General features: G+C 53.2%; 8 protein-coding genes across 8 annotated transcripts; 4 read left to right on the forward strand and 4 right to left on the reverse strand.

Moving 5' to 3' along the window:
* The first annotated feature begins 1,057 nt into the window (after nt 1–1,057).
* On the forward strand, nt 1,058–4,544 carry HER10_EVM0003044 (enolase-phosphatase E1). Its single transcript, XM_035472732.1, has 3 exons — nt 1,058–1,562; nt 1,681–1,721; nt 1,928–4,544. Exons 1-3 carry the CDS (start codon nt 1,517–1,519, stop codon nt 2,564–2,566), a joined length of 726 nt encoding a protein of 241 aa, XP_035335802.1. The 5' UTR covers nt 1,058–1,516; the 3' UTR covers nt 2,567–4,544.
* HER10_EVM0004586 (nucleolus protein) lies at nt 3,447–4,352 on the reverse strand (the record flags this gene model as incomplete). The annotated part of the gene is made up of 1 exon (XM_035474222.1): nt 3,447–4,352. One exon carries the CDS (start codon nt 4,350–4,352, stop codon nt 3,447–3,449), a length of 906 nt encoding a protein of 301 aa, XP_035335953.1.
* Nucleotides 4,545–4,615: 71 nt separating the features above from the next.
* On the forward strand, nt 4,616–5,910 carry HER10_EVM0005491 (ribosomal protein L23). Its single transcript, XM_035475105.1, has 3 exons — nt 4,616–4,859; nt 5,128–5,195; nt 5,323–5,910. The coding sequence occupies exons 1-3, from the start codon at nt 4,835–4,837 to the stop codon at nt 5,701–5,703; spliced, it is 474 nt and encodes a 157-aa protein (XP_035336041.1). The 5' UTR covers nt 4,616–4,834; the 3' UTR covers nt 5,704–5,910.
* A 115-nt stretch (nt 5,911–6,025) lies between these two features.
* Nucleotides 6,026–6,811, reverse strand: HER10_EVM0007802 (Tim10/DDP family zinc finger). Its single transcript, XM_035477346.1, has 2 exons — nt 6,573–6,811; nt 6,026–6,400 (listed from the first exon to the last, which is right to left on the reverse strand). Exons 1-2 carry the CDS (start codon nt 6,688–6,690, stop codon nt 6,234–6,236), a joined length of 285 nt encoding a protein of 94 aa, XP_035336250.1. The 5' UTR covers nt 6,691–6,811; the 3' UTR covers nt 6,026–6,233.
* A 287-nt stretch (nt 6,812–7,098) lies between these two features.
* On the reverse strand, nt 7,099–10,148 carry HER10_EVM0009145 (CorA-like Mg2+ transporter). Its single transcript, XM_035478644.1, has 2 exons — nt 7,906–10,148; nt 7,099–7,856 (listed from the first exon to the last, which is right to left on the reverse strand). Exons 1-2 carry the CDS (start codon nt 9,195–9,197, stop codon nt 7,280–7,282), a joined length of 1,869 nt encoding a protein of 622 aa, XP_035336358.1. The 5' UTR covers nt 9,198–10,148; the 3' UTR covers nt 7,099–7,279.
* Nucleotides 10,149–10,552: 404 nt separating this feature from the next.
* HER10_EVM0011224 (microsomal signal peptidase 12 kDa subunit) lies at nt 10,553–11,676 on the forward strand. The gene is made up of 3 exons (XM_035480661.1): nt 10,553–10,865; nt 10,952–11,011; nt 11,079–11,676. Exons 1-3 carry the CDS (start codon nt 10,815–10,817, stop codon nt 11,277–11,279), a joined length of 312 nt encoding a protein of 103 aa, XP_035336556.1. The 5' UTR covers nt 10,553–10,814; the 3' UTR covers nt 11,280–11,676.
* HER10_EVM0012094 (E3 ubiquitin-protein ligase RBX1) lies at nt 11,507–12,026 on the reverse strand (the record flags this gene model as incomplete). Its single annotated transcript, XM_035481497.1, has 4 exons — nt 11,507–11,605; nt 11,654–11,724; nt 11,787–11,865; nt 11,919–12,026. 4 exons carry the CDS (start codon nt 12,024–12,026, stop codon nt 11,507–11,509), a joined length of 357 nt encoding a protein of 118 aa, XP_035336639.1.
* A 1,697-nt stretch (nt 12,027–13,723) lies between these two features.
* HER10_EVM0002178 (uncharacterized protein) lies at nt 13,724–15,888 on the forward strand. Its single transcript, XM_035471903.1, has one exon. It carries the CDS (start codon nt 14,167–14,169, stop codon nt 15,295–15,297), a length of 1,131 nt encoding a protein of 376 aa, XP_035335718.1. The 5' UTR covers nt 13,724–14,166; the 3' UTR covers nt 15,298–15,888.
* Nucleotides 15,889–17,246: the final 1,358 nt, after the last annotated feature.

A 17,246-nucleotide genomic window follows, 5' to 3' on the forward strand; every position in this document is an offset into this window, starting at 1 on the left:
CGTACCACGAGAACACAGATGTGGCAGGGTTTGATATCGCAGAGAAGCACGATTGGATGGAAGCACATCAACGATGAGACTGCACGAAAAGGGCACGGCATGTGTGTCGGAGGTTCAATCGGCAGGGGGCCCGGACGGATTAGGAAAAAAGCGAGGAGAGCATCAGCCACTTCGAACTTCAGTCTTCAGCCCAATAGCCTTGTTAACCGCAGCGCTTGTATCTGCCCTCTCAGGTTCCAGAGTGACAACCTGTCAACTTGTCAGGAACTCCAACTTCCAACCAAAGCCAAGAGATAGCTCCAGTCTCTTCTGGCGTGGTCGTTTTGGTTCTAGAATACCGCTCCGTAGATCTCGGGCAGGTATGGAGTTCTCGATACCCATAAGCGGCCTAACCAAGATGCCAAATCCTGGGCTTCTCGGCCGGTGACCTGAACCAGGCGTTCCGTTGAAAGGATTCGGGAACAAGGCCGGCGTGCTCCACGTAAGGTACCCGAGCGCATCGTTCTTGGGTCCGTCGACGCCCGTACGAGGGCCGGACGACGACCTTCTTTACGATTCTTTCGAGGTCATCGGTGACCTGTCGAATTCTCACGATGGTGGGGAACCAGACCGCCTGACAATGCGCGACGGACTCACGACCAGCTTCCCGCCGGCTCCCCCTTTCCGGCCCCCGAGTTCACCGTCCGGCCGCAAAGTGTTCATCCACCTACTCGCTACATGAGCCTTGTGAGAGAGCCACTCTGCCGCTGTCGTCGGCTGGTCCGCGGCCGACGGACTCGTTCCAGCCGCTGCCGCTTGATATGGCCCCCAATTGAGTGCTCCCTCCTCAGTCTTCACCGCTGCTTCAGTGTTAGTCCTGGTCATGCAATCGATGTCTTAACAGCCTGCTGCTATTGGGCCATGTCACCGGCTGCTACCATAGCAGGCCTGGGTTGGTGTAGCCCTCTGCGACCTTATTCGCCATCTCCACTCACACACACCTTTGCGGCGTTGCGCAACCCAACTTTCTCTCTTATACAGGCACACACACACACACACACACACACACACACACACACACACACACACACACACACACAACTTACAAGGCGCACCTCGCACCAACTCTCACCTGCAACGGGCAGCCATACGGCAAATCTGCAGGTCTGCAACCGCGTTTTCCCGTTCCGGCCCTACTTGATTTCCGGACGCTGGCTTGACCGCCTTCTTCTAATCTCCCGCCGTCACAACCTTCATGCATGAACTAGCTAGCGCCTGTCAACCTGCCTCCGTTGAATTGCGGAAAGCTCGAATTGAGAAGTAAACAGTTCTTGGAAACGCCGCTGAAGGATTCCAATCTGGAAGCGAGAAGAGACAATCGCAAAGAGGAAAAAAAAAAGTCTGCTCGCGCGTCGCGCCCCCGAGGCTCACCGTCTCGACGTGTCACTTCGGGAAATAATTTTTTCTCTCTCCCTGCTGCCTCACCTTGTCACGACAACGCACAATACCAAGTTTCTTTCTTTAGACAGCTCACACAATGGCCCACAGCCTCGGCGCTATTAGTGTCGTATTGCTCGATATCGGTGAGCGCCTTTCTTACCTGATGCCGAACTCACCGCATCCAGGATGATTTCGTTGCATTGGCGGATACAATTCTCGATAACATTGCCCATGCTGATTCGAGGCTTTCCAAATATGCAGAAGGAACCGTTTGTCCCATATCCTTCGTCAAAGATGTGCTGGTATGTCGTCTCACCCCAAGTTCCTACCAACCACCCACCCCCTGGTCTGTAGGGTAATTTGCAGCTCCCTCCGGGTGACTTCCTTGAAATCTCCTCCGATGGCACGGAGGTGGTTTTCTTCATTCCGAGCCGGGCAACCGTGCGCTTGCTCCCACGGCGGCACAGTCCCGCCGATATCATTTCCGTGCTGATACCTCGGTTTCCAGTATCCGTATGCCGTCGATGCCCTTCCGGCTACCCTAGACAAGCAATGGAACAATCCCGAGTTTGCAGTCTACCGCAATGCGTTCCCTGAAGACTGTGTGTCTGATCGATCAGTCTTCGAGACGCATTTCCGCGACCTTGTCAAACGCGATGTCAAGGCATCGTACCTCAAGGCCCTCCAGGGTTACCTCTGGAAAGAGGGCTACAAGTCGGGTGAAATCAAAGCGCCTCTCTTTCCGGATGTCGCTGAACGTCTTTTGTCCTGGAAGGACGCCGGCCTACGCCTCGTCATCTACTCCTCAGGCTCTGTTCCAGCCCAAAAGCTCTTCTTTGGCTACACAGATGCTCAGCCGGCGGACTTGACGCCTGTCATCTCGGGCTGGTTCGACACGGTCAACGCCGGCCTCAAGACTGAGCCCGGCAGTTATGCCTCAATCCTGTCAAACTTCACCGACACCAAGCCTCAGGAATGGCTCTTCCTCAGTGACAATCCCAACGAAGTCACAGCCGCAATCAAGGCCGGAATGCAGAGCATTCCCGTCGTCCGCCCCGGCAACGCTCCACTCCCGGACGACCTGAGCCCAACGTTGCAGCCGATCAGAGACTTCAACGAACTCAAGGGCCTTGGATCAAAACACTGATACGCGACTAACTTGGCTTGCGGGGTACCCGACGACGAGTGTTGCTCCTAGACTTTGGTAGCGCTATTGGAGACCTGCCGGCATGGAAACGCCTCGAATACAGTCTGCATCCGGTGAACACCATCTTCAGCTTTCCCATCTCCGTCGACTGCCCAATTCCACATCTCTTGTCCCGTCCATGCCATCCCTTACTCTCCAAGCAAAGTCTGTTCTAGATGCCCATCGCCCATTCCTCGGCTTCAGACACGTGGGATCTCATACCTAGCTTTACCCGCAACAGCTGATAAGAGACCGGAAACGAGATGGCCAATTTGAGAAACAGGCAGGTCGAAGCTGTTTCCATTGGAGCTCGAGACCTTGACGCCCCATCCAGACGCCAGAGGGCCCGCGGCAGCCGACCAAGTCCATGTTTTGTCTCGCATGAATTGCCGATTGATCCAGATGTAGGACATGGACTCGTCCGTCCCGTGGAAGGCAGGTGAAAGCAGCCGCGGCGGCCCATCGCTTGCAACGGGCGCTTGCCAAATGCCCGGACGGTGGGGTTCATCTTGGGCTCGTCGTACCGATTACATTCATCCCACAATATAGGTCATTGTTGGCTTATTGGAAACGTGACTTCTTCGAGGCGTCCAAACGGAAGCGAGAATATGGACGATCGCATGTCGATCGCTGTGAGGGGAGAACGCTTGGAACTTACACCACCTCAAGGCCCGCCTCGCCGTCTGATCTACCAGTATTGCCCCCAAAAAGGCAGCCAGAATCGTGATTGGGCCCCATCTTTGATCACAATGGCAACAGTGATGTCCCGTTTTCAACGGACTTGATGATCTGCTAGCCGGCTCCCTGGGCCGAAAAGTTGATCCAATCTAGCAGCATGCAATCATGAATCCTTCAGTGTGATTGTGAAGTTGTTACGATTCATGCCCGGGTTGAGCTCCTTCTTAGCAAACAAGGGCAACGGTTTGCTTGGAGCATTTGCCCTCTTCCAGAATGAATAGACCAGCTTGTTGGTGGCCTTCCCCTCAAGTTGGACGTATCCCAAGGCCGTCATGATCTCAACCAACCGATCCTGAGAGAAATAGCGTGAGTTATCAACACAGCTCCGAGGGAGGACCAAGAATAGTGAGGGAAACAGGGCGCGAGTAGCATCCGATAGATCGTCTCCGGGCTGGCGGAGAAATGAAAGCGTGCGGAGAAGCATCTCACCACGTAGTGAGTGGTCAGGAACGTAGTTGACAACCAAGCTGAGTGAGATGATGTCAAACCGATCCGAGTCGTCCATTGGTAGCGGTCGCTCCATGAAATCCTGCTGAAGGATGCCCGCCCGTTGGCTGTTGAGGTCGATGAGAGTCATTTCGAAGAAGCCGCTCTTGGAGCAAGCGTTGTCAGTACTGAGAGCGCCCACTTCGAGCATTCGCAATCGGCGATGCGCCCCGCCCTCGCTCTTCCCCTCACTCCGAGTGTCCTTGGACTTCAATGGCTGCACATCGGCTGATCGCAGCCAGTCCAGGAGGACTCTCGAGCTGTCTCCGCCGCGATCTACTCGTTGGCCTTGGAGACTGGCTCGCTGGTACTCCTCGAGCCCTCCGAGGGCAGAAATTTCGGCTGCAACCACTGCTGCCTCCCTCTCATCATTCCGAGCCAGTGCTTGCTGGCGCTTCTTCTGCAAGGTGTGATGAGTGTTGATAAGCGTTCTGGTCTCTTTGCGAGATATGGACTTTGCTTTTTTGATAGTGGGAGGGCGGCCTCTGGACAACAGCTTATTGGCGGGCTTGGTCCTTCCCATATTTCTGACGCTTGCTTCGGGGTTTTGGAGGGAGAAGAGCGATTAGAGCGAGGAACAAGGGGACTTCGATTTGCGCTTCCGGGTCGCGTACGTTGAGTAAGCTTTGGATATTTTCAATGAGATCAATATCAAAGTCGACATAGCATTGGGGTTTTTTTTTTCTTTCCTTGCTCGAAGAGTGTAAGTCGAGCGTTATGTAAGCAGTCTGTTCCTTTTGGTCAGTGCCAGGTTGAGCGCAGTTCCAGTCGGAGGGGGTAGGTAGCCAGCAACGGCGGAATGATTTTCCTCATCACCTTCCATTCCCCCGCTCCTTCAGCCAAGATAAGATAACAAATCGAGACGCACAGACCAGCTCAACCCTAAGCCCACAGATGAGAAAAAAAAACATTTGACTTTCGGAATCTCTTCTTTTTGCATTCGACCTCGACACCGACGACAACCCAGCTAACCCGCCCAACCAGCCAACATCCCCATCAGTCACAATGGCCCCCAAGGACTCGAAGAAAGGTACTTGAGAAATCAACTCCCAGCAGCAGCAAGAAACACACACTTGCGAGCGCAACATTCCCAACCACCATATACACAAAACGCACACAATGGCGACTCGACAAAATCTCTTGTTTCGTCGACAGCAATGGGCAGGACGGTGACGGAACGGGGGATACACCAACAATCTCTACGCCGGAACCTCTCTCCCGGAGCATCATGCTACAGCAGATTTTGCGAGTTCTTTTGAAAATAAAGAGCGATTGCTGATGCGACATCTCTACTCTAGGCGGTGCCTCCAAGGCGCCTAAGGGCTCCAAGCAGGCCAACAACGCTGCCAAGGCTGCCCTGAAGGGTGTAAGTACAAGCAAACATACTCCTCTGGCCCCCCGGCTTTACAAGTCAATGAAGATGCTTGCGGCCGAAGGATGACGGGATACTGTCTGCCACCACAAAACAGAAAGCTGATAGCATCTACCCCTAGGCCCACGGTCACTACAAGAACAAGGTCCGCTACACCACCTCGTTCCACCGCCCCAAGACCCTCGTCGTCTCGCGCGCTCCCAAGTACCCCCGCAAGTCGATCCCCCACGAGCCCCGCCTCGACGAGCACAAGATCATCGTCCACCCCCTCAACACCGAGTCCGCCATGAAGAAGATTGAGGAGAACAACACCCTCGTCTTCATCGTCGACGTCAAGTCCAACAAGGCCCAGATCAAGCAGGCCCTCAAGAAGCTTTACGACATCGACACCGTCAAGATCAACACCCTGATCCGCCCCGACGGCTCCAAGAAGGCCTACGCCCGCCTCACCCCCGACGTCGATGCTCTTGACATCGCCGCCACCAAGCTGGCTCTCGTCTAAAGCGGATATTAACTTTCCGCGAGGGACTGAAACGGGAATGGGAAATGAAAAAGTAAAAAGCAATTTGGGTTCATTGACTGCAAAAGGCATTGGCATGGGCGTCTCAAGGTTGTTGATACAGATTCCCCAGGAGTGGCATCTCCTCGAGGGCACCAATCGATTCTCCCGGTACTCAGGCTGGGGTACCATGACCGTGTTCAGTCTCGAAGAAATGCTCATGAATGCGGAATTCGCTTCCGGTGACCATCCTCGTATTTCCAGACTCAAATTCGCAACCGTGAAGTCATTGTGACAAGCCAGATATCGTTGTAGACCTGGCAGACAGTGTTCTGACATGATGGGATTGCCATTCTTTCTCGTAACATGATTATAAATATGCTTGTACATGAGCAACTTCCGTCCGAAGTTTCTCTACGCCCCTTTCTAATCCGGTTCCCCGGTTCCCCCACGAGCATGCCGTTGTGGCGTGTTCCGTTTCCTGTTTCCTGTTGTTCCAGCGTGTGGGATCCGACGGTTTGCTCCGAAACCCTTTAACCAGAGCGCATGTTGTTGAGGTGCTTCATCGTGAGGAAGTTGACGTCAAGGAATCTGTCAACGCAGTTGGCCAGGCATCCCTCCTCGCCCTTGTCCAGCTTCGAGCCGCGGATCGAGCCACTGACGCACTTCTTCCAGCAGATCTCGGTGAGAGCATGGGTTTCTATTCATGATTCGAATTAGCAGCCAAGTCCTTTCTCTCTCTCTCTCTTTCTATCTCTGCAGCCATCCGATTCGACCGCGCACATGTGCCGATGCCTCCCATAGTCTCCCATTACCTTCAATCTGCCATGCTCCCCTCTTCTACGGTTCCATACAGATGAGGGTATACTAACGTGACTGAATTTGAGATCTCTGCTGCTCGTTGGCAAGGAATTGGCGGAGCTCAAGCTTGTCCTTGTCGTTGAGCTTGTCGAGGTCCGAGTTCTCGAGCGCTGATCTTGAGGAGTCCATCGTTGCGTCTTTGTGGAATTTTCCAGATACTTGATAGTACGTTGCTCGTCAGGAATTGCAAGTGCGGGATGGAGGGGCGTATGTTGGCTGTGACGATAGTATGGTAGAGGTCAAAAGTCTTTGAGTATTTGCCTTTCCGTACTTCTTGCATCCAGCTTTTTTTTTTTTTTGGTCTCCACTATAACTTGGGCATCTCCTATTGGCTGAGTCTGGGCACGAAAACCAAGGGACGGTCATCATCACGTATAACGCCATGTACTCGTCAAGATCACAGAGTAGCGCAAAGAATCATTTTCTTAGCTTCGTGAATGATGACTTAGGTTGAATGAGCCTTGCTGATTTTGAAAATCGGCAAGTACCAGGGCTGCATGAGGCATGCATTGCAAAGTTTGGAAACCAATTTGCATTCTCTTGTATCTACCAAGACTAAACTAAAATCGATTAATTGACCCAAAAGTACCATGGTCCAATCCCATTGCTTGCTTTGTTGCTTGCACAAGCAATCACAGTCATGCTTCGTGCCCTACTAGTATAACGACATGGAAGGAACTCAAGTCGCAACGTTGACAACGGCGCCCCGATGTATTCTTCAGATGTACTTGTACTTGCGAGCCAAGGTCATGCTCACAACGCTGAAGAGTATCAAGCTTCCAAGGATGACAAAGAACGGAACAAGAGAAGTGTCCGCAAAGGGAACCGGAACGTTCATGCCGAACAGTCCACAAACGAGGTTGAGCGGAACAAGAATGGACGCGAGAAACGTGATCTTGCTGAGTACTAAGTTCGTGTGTGTACCCTGAGAGATGCTGTTGATGGAAAGCTGAGCCAAGTAGTTACTGTGGGAGCGAGACAGGATCTTTTCAAAGTGGCCAAGGTTGGTGACCATGGTGACGACGTGATCCTGTATATCGCCGAGATAAAGTCCAATGTCCATACGAGGTGTAACCTTGTAGTTCTCGTTGCAACGCTTGGTAAAGCCTCGCAGGACATCAGCTTTGCCTCCAAGAAGGCGCATGAGAGCCATGGTGTTCTTGCGCACTCGGCCAATGGACCGCAGGAACTGGTTCGAATCATCCTCGCGGGCGACGAAGACGCCATCCTCAATGGCGTCAGCCTCTAACTCAATGTCGCGGATGACTGGAGCAAAGCAATCCACGATATCGTCACTGCCGAACAGATTAGCACTGATAATCGCCTTCGACTGTGTCCACTTACATCAGAGCATAGCAAATCCAGTCGCTGCTCAGCGCAACGTAGTCTCTAAGCAGGGCAATGCGCTTGCGCACGTGAGAGGCATGCGCATTGGGCTCGAAACTGAAGCTCAGAGTACCCTCGCGAAAGACAACGACGTAGAGGTTGTACGGCTCATACTCCAAGCCGTCGTCTTCTTGTACCGGGGTAAAAGATCGAAAGCTTGCGAAGTAGTACGAGGGAAACAGCTCAATCTTCTCCCGCGCTTCTTGCGTCGTAATATCCTCAATCGTCAAAGGGTGAATACCGAATGCTTTGCAGATGGCGGTAACCTCCTCCTTGGTAGGGCTGTTGACGTTCAACCACCAAACTCCATCGGACTCATCTGCAGGGAGCGTGAAAAGGCCCCGAAGATCTTCGCCGGGAAGAACCAAGTCCCCGAGTTCTGCTGCGTGGATCGTAGATTCCCAAGCTGAAGAAAAGAAGCTGAACCGGTTGGGGTCCAGAGGCTGCTGGGTAGCTGCAGGCTTGTTCTTAGCATCTTCAGCGGCATGCTCCTTCTCCGAGATCTCCTGCTCATCAGAGGTGTCAGAGGGCATGTTGACAATATCTCCATCAACAGTGCTGAGTTGCAGCTGAGGCTGACCCTCAGACGACTGTGTCTGTCGTAGGTCCGGGAAGGCACGGAGAGAATCGCGGCGACTAGCCGTTCGCGATGCCTGGTCAGACTGGACGAAATTCTCCAAGTAGTCGAAGTCGATGTACAGCTGGTCCTTGCGCCGGGGATCTTGTAGAGGGAAACAGACGTCTTCCTCTGCCGACTGGTTGGTGGCTAAGCTGGCGCCGTCATCGACCGTGAAAGGCCGACTGCGGTGGCTACGGCGGCTGCTGATTGAGCCTGCGCGATGCAGGTTCTCCTCGCTACCCTTCCGCTCAGCCTTGGACTCAGAGAAGGACATGCCACGCTCGCGACGGCGCGCTTCAGCGAAGGCTTTGACCGAGTTGGGCGGGGAGATGGATCTCTGGTCGGTGACCGTCTCGACGGTCGGCCGACGAACCCGCCGCGCATGCGGCGAAACGTCACCTCCCTCATCATCGACAATTGCCTCTTCAAAATCCCGAACCCTAATACTTGGCGACCGCTCACCAGAAACCGAGTCGGGCCCAAGGAGGCGCGCTCCATACAGGGTGTCGAAAGTGCCTCTTCGGGGCCGCTCTGGGTGAGGGCTAGTGGCAACCTGATGGCGGTGGTCGTCGAGCTCAGGGATCGGCGTCTTGAAGCCGCCCTCAGAGATGTTCTCCTCGTGATCAGACATGTTGAGCTTTGGTGCTGGGAGCTGACGATATTGCTTGGTTTCACAGCCAACGAAAGTATTGACTCGCTTGTGTGGGTAGCTCGTTTGGTGGAATGGGTTGTAAGTCTCAAACCCGTTCCTCTTCGAAGGCCTCCGCAACTCTTGAATCAGGCGGCGATACCCATAACTGATGCGTATTCAATGTAGACCGTAGCCGAATCGCACTCCGCGCGGCCGGCGCGGTGTGCGCTGAAAGAGTAGCGAGCTTCCAGGGTGGCTGTGGTCGTGCCAGTCCCTAGAAGATGCGTACACGCTGAGGAGACAGCGTTAACGCGCAAGAATGCTGAAGATGTGATGTTTTATTCCAATTATTTCTGTTTTGATATTGAAACCCGATTACGGAGGTTTCTTGTGCACTCCGCTGTAGACCCAGAAACCAGGACCTCGGAGTGAACAGGTGGGTGAGGTAGCGTCAGCTGCGAGTGAAGCCAACTTGGTGGTTTGGAGTGTCGGGTAGAATATCAAGTGGGTCTTTCGACCTGAGAAACTCGAAAGTCGAATGCGATTCTACTGTTTATCGCAGCAGTTCGGAAGATATAATAGTATGTGAGGTCGAGGAGGTGATTATTCGTTGTTACGAGCGGTTTTGAGGGAATCGGATAACGATCGAGGAACAATGGTCGTCGGTTAAGGTGGTGCGAATGGTGACCCAAGGATGCGGGACTTTGTCCTCGTCGTCCGGAAACAGTATGCGATTGTTTTGGTAGGTCGCTAGATCAACCACCAGAACAAGATCAGACTAATCTGATGAAGCTGCTCTGACTGCTGCACAATCAAATGAGCCAAAGGTTGGTTTGCACAGAAAAGAAGGAGTTGGGACGACAAGTTTTTTCGGTTGTCCTGAGCGTGTTGAGGGTTTTTTTTGTTTGGAAAATTTTGGTGGTGGATGGAACCGACAGATGACGGGGACGGCCAGAAGGTGATCAAATGCAAGGGAAGATTTCCCGGTTCTGAGAGTGAAAACCCGACTTTGGAGCCAGTGAGTCGCTAAGGTAGGTGGCGGCACAGGCCAGCCGAGAGAGACTTTTTTCTCAGGTTCCAGGCCAGGATGTCTGGGTGTGTCATACCATGGTGTGGAGCCGCGGCAGCACCGTGTGACCCCACACAGTCCGCTAGCCTGTTTAGCTTGTACCCCATCGTTCGCCTTGTGGTTGGGCAGCACCCAATAGCAGCTGCTGGAGCAGGAACATGGTGCCGTAAGGTAAGGTAAGGTCGACTGCACGGAGTGAAAGTGAGCTCGCAAACCAGACCTGAGGATCAGGGGGGTCCGTGCTTCACTTGCTTCGGAAACGGCATACCTGTTCCCTACCTAACCTTACCTTACCTAAGGTGCCTTGCTTGGAGACCTTCCATTTGCTCCTGCCACCATAATACCAGATCATCAGTTGTTGATCACCTCGAGATCGCAGACCGAACCAAGTATTCGGATACACATCTACGGTCCGACAATCTGCACCAGCGACTTGGCAAAGAGGTTGTTCACCACACCAATCCATCTTCTAGCGCACCCCCCCATCATCAACCGGCCAACAACCAAAAAGAACAACTCTTTTGGACAGTTTCGCGGGTGCAATTACAATGGCCGATCAAATCCTCGACCAGGTTCGCGATATCGCGGAGGGCCAGATCGTACGTCACCCGGTGGAAACCTGCCTCCCCTTTGGCTTCTTTGACGCATCTCCAGCTCCCAGACGCTAACTATGTGTTCCCTACAGGACTTTGAGGGCCAGAAACTGGCAGATCTCCTGGCGACTCTACTTCTCTCGGCATCTGGAGTAAGTTCCGACAAACGCTCCATATCGAACTTGAAAGCACTCCATGCTGACTTGCCCTCCCATATAGGTTCTTGCGTTCATCATCGGATACATTTTGCAAGACATCAAGCTCGCAGTCTACGTTGGCTTGGGCGGAACCGTACTCACATTCCTCCTTGTCGTGCCTCCTTGGCCCTTTTTCAAGCAACATCCAGTCAAGTGGCTAGAACCTGGATCTGCGTCCGGCTCCGGGACACGGAACGAGGCTACAATAGCGAAGTCGGGATAGCCGGGACCAAAGACGTCAATTGTTCATCAAGTCATTGTGATGTATGTTCCTGCATCCGTAACTGTGCCCACCCTACAGGGCCTCTCTGGCTAGCTGTTTCTGCCAGCTGGACGCAGTCCTCGCTTGTCAGGAGAGTATCACTTATTGTATCCTCATTCTGCGTAGCCATGACACATAATGCTGCGTATCCATCGACCGAGATCCTCGCACCATTGCCTTGCGCCATCTCAGCGCCCATACTTCTGGAACTCCCAGTCGCGGTTGTCCAGCGGGCAGACTTGTCGGGCCTTGAGCCAACGTGAGATACAATGGAAGTGGAATGCGTGCTGCACGTAGTTTAGCGAGAGTAGGCAAATGGAGTATAGAAAACATACGTTGCAGATACCCCAGGCCACAGTGCACTCCTCACTCGTTGCAGAGGCTTGGTTTGCCTGACACTCGATGCCTGTGTATCATTAGCATTCGTAAGGGCGAAACAGCGGGTTTTCATGTCGGCGTCCAACTCACAGAGGTCCATGATGTGGTTTCTGCAGATAGCGCAGTTGTCGACGACAATGTCCCATGCCCACAAGGCAACGGCATTCCACTAGAGGCACTTGTAAGCTTGGGTCAAGCTGTCCAATTCCTCCATCTACGCACCTTCTTGACTTCGAAGCGCTTCTTCGCGTCCACCGCCTTGCTCTCGCCGTCGGCGGTCTTCTTGGCGACGGCAGTGCCGGGCGCATCCGTCATATCGACATCGGTCATTGTGGAATATGGAATCGAGCTCCGATTCCGGCTACGGTTGAGGCGGTAAGTTTGAATTCTGCGCGACTGAGCGATACCGGTCAAGGTCAGGATGATATACTGAATGTCGAAGAAGAAGCAGCGGTTCGGTAGTAGGGAAGGCTTGCGGACAAGGCGTGAGAAGCGTACCTTTTCTGTGTCGTTGTAGGTGGTCAGCTAAGTCCGATCAATGAGGTCAAAAGGGTTGCGAGCAGGCAGGCTAGGCTATGTCGAGCCTTCCGGGTTGCGGCTGGTTTTCTTACAAAGATGACTCAAAGCAACTCCTCAAGTTTGTAAGAGAAGAGGAAGGAGCTTTGACGGGTTATTGCAGCCTTTGTCGTGTCTCGTTTGTAGGCCGGATTTCTGTGGTTAGGTTGGTGATGTATGCGAATGGCGGGCAGGAAAGGCTGCCAGCGGGAGTGGCCCCGGTCCGTAAGGCGCCTCATTGCACGCCTGCCTTGGCGGGGTTCATGAGGCGTAGGTAGAATGACCTACCTCTCCTACAGTGCGGGAAAGCCGTCTTTGCCTACCTAGGTAGGTACCCCTCAGGGCCGGGGGGCTTCGGTGCTCAGGTGCCTGTAACCATACCTAGTGTGCCCTGTAGGCCTGCCCACACTGCCTGAGAGTGGCAAGCCCATGGCAAACAGTGGACAAGCGAGCAGATTACCTAAGCTTGCTACGGCTCAAGACAGTCTTCACGTTACCAAAGTGCGCACTGGGCCCAGCAATGGGTCAGCACAAAATCTCAGGGATTGAGGCGACTTTTGGAAGCATTCTCAATGGCAGCATGTAGAATAGATTGAGTCCCCCTACTAGAGATTCCTGCAGCGATTCTGGTCATGTAACACAACCGCAGTGAGGGAGGCGGATTTGGAAGACGGCGGGGATTCAGTGACAGTCACACCAGGTAGGAACTGCAGCATTTGCCTCTGACTGGGCAATCGCACTCGGGCATTGGATCTAGGTACCTTACAACGTGAGCGGCCTGGCTTGAGAGGCTTGCAGTTGCTCCATGATACCAATCAAGCACGTCTTGAGTCCCTCCCCTGCTTCTTACCTGACTTTGGGGCTTTCTTGCGGAATCGGAGTGACGCAGCTCTTCCGAAAGTCCAGGGCCGTGACTCGTATCAGCAACCTGTTGCCAATTTCGACGATGGAAGCAAGGATGGTGAGGTAATGCAAGCCGTCCGGAGCTGAAGACGGGAGTAAGGCTGGAAGCGCACGTGAAGGGGTCAACACCGAGATCCACCTCTCTCTTACGGGAGGTTACTGAGCCACGCGTAGCCTGTAAGAGGCAACTAGATAAGGGGGGGTAATGGGAAACATACGTGGATGTGATCCATCGATGGGATGGGATGGGATGGATTTGGCAGTGACACTGAAGGGACGGGATGACATACCTGCCACCACCCACGCTACGCTAGGTACCTGCCTGCGTATGCGTAGGTACACTAGGTCAGGCATCTTAGGTACCCAACGCGCCTTGCTAGTATGGTGAGATACCTCCTAGCCCCAGACAGGAGGACGGAAAGTCGGGCAGGTTCCTCAGCGAACACGCCCAATCTGGGCAGGTTTGGCAAGGCACACACACGCTCTCACCCAACATCTCCACTCAGCTCAAGGTCTCCTAGCACCAGGGTTACTTAAGCCCCTCTCCCCTCTTTCGCCGCATGCTGTGGCTTTGCTCTTTCCCCGATTCTTGCCATCGTCACCTTACTCGACTCTTCAGCCCGTCACTCATTTGTACGGCAACATGAGCAGAGAATATACACGCGCTTTTCCTGCATCAGACACTGGCTTCTACTTTTCGCTTTTACTTTCTCCCAATCCGCTTCCTCAAACAGATCATCCTCCTGGCGCTTGAACGTAGCACAAAACAGTACCATCGGAAGAAGGAAAACCCAGCATATCTAATCTTGCTACAGCCAGCGTATCCAAGCTTCGCGACCGACAGATACCTGCCTTTCGCCACCATCATATCCCTACCTTCTCAATCAAGGCATTCTTTACCTTCCAGCGACCATTGTCTAGGACTTCTCCCCCTTTGTCGACCCTGACTGCCGCCGGTTTCTATCCTACGGTCGCTACGACACAACTTACTATCCCACTCCTACGACCCAGGATGCAAGAAACAACAAACCAAGCAAAGCCAACGCCCACTCGTCGCCGACAGAATCGTGGCGGTGGCGGCAAGGCTGCTGGACAGAAGATGTACGCATCAGAGACCGACGTCGCCAATGTCTCAACCTTGGCCTTCGATCAAGCCGGTCATCCTCATACCCCTCAGAAGTCATATTCTGGCTCGCCTGAGCCGCAGTCCGGCAACGGCAACCAGCCTGGCTCCAAACAGCGCTCGCGAAACAAACCTCGGGCTAGGAACCCCAATACCGTAGCTTCGCCTGACGTAACCCGCCAAAACCGCCGCTCGACCCCTCAGAGCATCCCGGTAAACAAGTCGGCAGCAGCCGCTTTCGCTGGCGCAACTTTCCATGCTTCGCCTGCTCCATCAGCCTTACCTATGCCCAGCTTCTACTCAAAGTCCATTCCCGAATCTCCAGGACCCAGGCCGGAAGCTCAACAGCAGCCGTCCCCACCGGCAACCGAACGACAACGCCCGACACCTCAGCATCCTGCGACCGCACCTAGGGCTCGCGAGTCGCCTCTCGACGCCATTTTCAGAGCCGATAGAGCTGAAAAGGAACAGGCACGGCGATCGAGCTCGTTGAACTCGTCCGTTCAAACAGACGGTTCTGAGTCGACCGCTGCCCCTTCGCCCAGGGAGGCCAACCATGGCCCATTCGTTGCGAAACCTTACAACACCCACCCTGGGCACCGCATGCCTCTCCAGAGATCATCTAGTGGAATCTCGACCCAGGAGCTTGACGGCTTTTCGGGAAAGCCCCTTGGCCCTGCATTCTCCACCCCGTACCAAGAGCGCATCCGCGCTGCCCGTGCCGCTCCCAACCAGTCTCCGAATGGCACGAGAGCTACGCAGGTCTCGTCTGCCGAGGATCGCTCTGAAGCTCTAAAGAAGTATCTCTTTGGAGGCAAAGGTCTGGCTTCGGCTGCCCAGCCACCAGTCTCGGCTCCACCAGCTCAGTACGTCCATAACGGCTTCATGGGAAATAACCCGGCCCCTCAGGGCGACCAATCTGCCGATCTCCGCGCCATGGAGGACAACCTGCGCCGCATTCTGAAACTCGAGTCGCCCATGTCATCTACACAATCTGGGGAACGTCCTCTGTACTCTTAGGCGGCCATTGGTTGTCGGTTGCAAACAACAAGAAGGTTCATTACACTTTGTACTTGGGCCGTCACTTGGCTGGTTGGCTTTGTGCCGCTGTTCCTCTTTGGAAGACGCAGGTGTACTGGAACTCATCTGGCATGGAAACGGGAGTCTGCGCTGCTTCTATTTGATATGATTTGTTACTTTGTCTTGCTGGGTGTCTTGGGGTTGCGGGAAAGCGGGAAAGCGGCAGGGGCTCGCAGTTGCTTTACGTGCCTACCTGAGATTCTACTTGATACCCGAAAGCGATGTTGATGTTTTCTTTTCAGCTAGGACCAATTCATATTACGTTTCCATCTTTCATGTCCGATTATGTTTTCATCCATTTGAATTGGAGGACTAGTTAGATATATGCTTGTCGGCGTTGTTGGTCCAGCTCTGATCTGATCCTTTTCACCCTTGGCATACTTGGACGGTCGATCAAACAGGACAGCATCAAAATGGTTGGAGGGGGAACTCTCTGTAGACAATGTACTGGCAATGTTTCTGTCCTTGGTGAAGTGCCGTGGCTATACTACTTGAGCAGACTACCATGCAGCCCTTGAACATCTCCCTATCTACACACGGCCAATCCTGGGTGTCTGTTATGTAAGCACGTTCACTGTGGACTTCCTAACCAGTACCTGCAATGCAATATTCCCCAACCTCTCTTTCCAATATCCAACGTTACCGGCCCCTTTCTTGTGACGAATCTCTCTGCTTCTTCAACTTTGATAGTAAGTTAACGTCGGATATTAGCAATCGTCTTTAGACCAAGCCGGATGACGGTATATAGACGTAGCACAGCTTGAGGCTTCTGAATTAGAAACTCGGATGAGCAGCGGGAAGCTTTTGGAAGCCCCTGAGGGTGAGACTGCGGCCGCCCCAGCAGTCGGCTTCCTGGCTAACTCACAGATTCCCGTGTCACTCTATGCTCACTCATCAACCAGGAGCCGCAATTCAATGGACCACGTGGAATGATCTCTCATTGAGGGAGCATCATCCCTGACATATCGAGGGGACAGTGGTACCCTCCTGTCAAAACCCGGCTCACGGTGCCAAACTCTAGTTAGGTGTATAGTCTAGGCGATTGCCTTGATTGCCTACGGTGCCAGTTCACCGTCCTAAAGGAAGCATTTGTCAACTACATGTCTAGAAATAACTCCCTGTCCTTCCGTCTTCCGGCGGTGGCAGTGCATTAGAGAAGCCAACGACAGAAAGGGCTTCGCTCTAGTAGCATCAGTCCGTCTGTGAGGTTCAAAGGGATTTTCCTACTGAAATCCCTTTGGTTAGTTTCGCATTCAGGTTCAACATGGGAGGCAGCCTGAAAGACGTCTCCTGACCGCTAGTTGTAAAATGCTGATGCTATTGCAGAACTACTTCCCAAAGACTACATCGTCATTCTAATACAAATACAGACACTCGTATTATGCTGGATAAATGAACCGCTACGTGGTTTTCATGAATACACGTAAGTTGACGCCATTACATACTTGTTTAGACGAGCCTAGTCATTCGGCGCCGAGACAGCGAAAAGAACTTTGTCCTCATCTCCAATATGTAGGTGTTGTGTCCTAGAGTCCGAGTAAGAGTATTGCAAGGCCTGAAAAGGATCTCCGAGGTTTCTGTTGGTTGCAGCATCAAACCGCAATGATTCTATAAGGACCGGCATGATGGCTCTGTCTAGCCTGGCACGATGCTGGCAGAAGTGAACTAGCGAGAGAAGTTTACACCTGGATGTGAGAGCAATAAGATGTAGTCTGACTGGGAGCTGGAGTGCCGTCTATCTCGTCCGTTTCGTCGGTGTGGCTTGCGAGAGCCTAGGCCCACGAACGTCTCCATCAGTGCTTTTCAATCCTCTTGTTCTGGGCTTCCATCGGAATCATAGACGTCAGCATGCTCGAGATTATGAGATACCGAATCAAACATCCATGAGA

This window comes from Colletotrichum scovillei, assembly GCF_011075155.1.
Source record: "Colletotrichum scovillei strain TJNH1 chromosome Unknown Contig00003, whole genome shotgun sequence".
Classification (NCBI taxonomy): domain Eukaryota; kingdom Fungi; phylum Ascomycota; class Sordariomycetes; order Glomerellales; family Glomerellaceae; genus Colletotrichum; species Colletotrichum scovillei.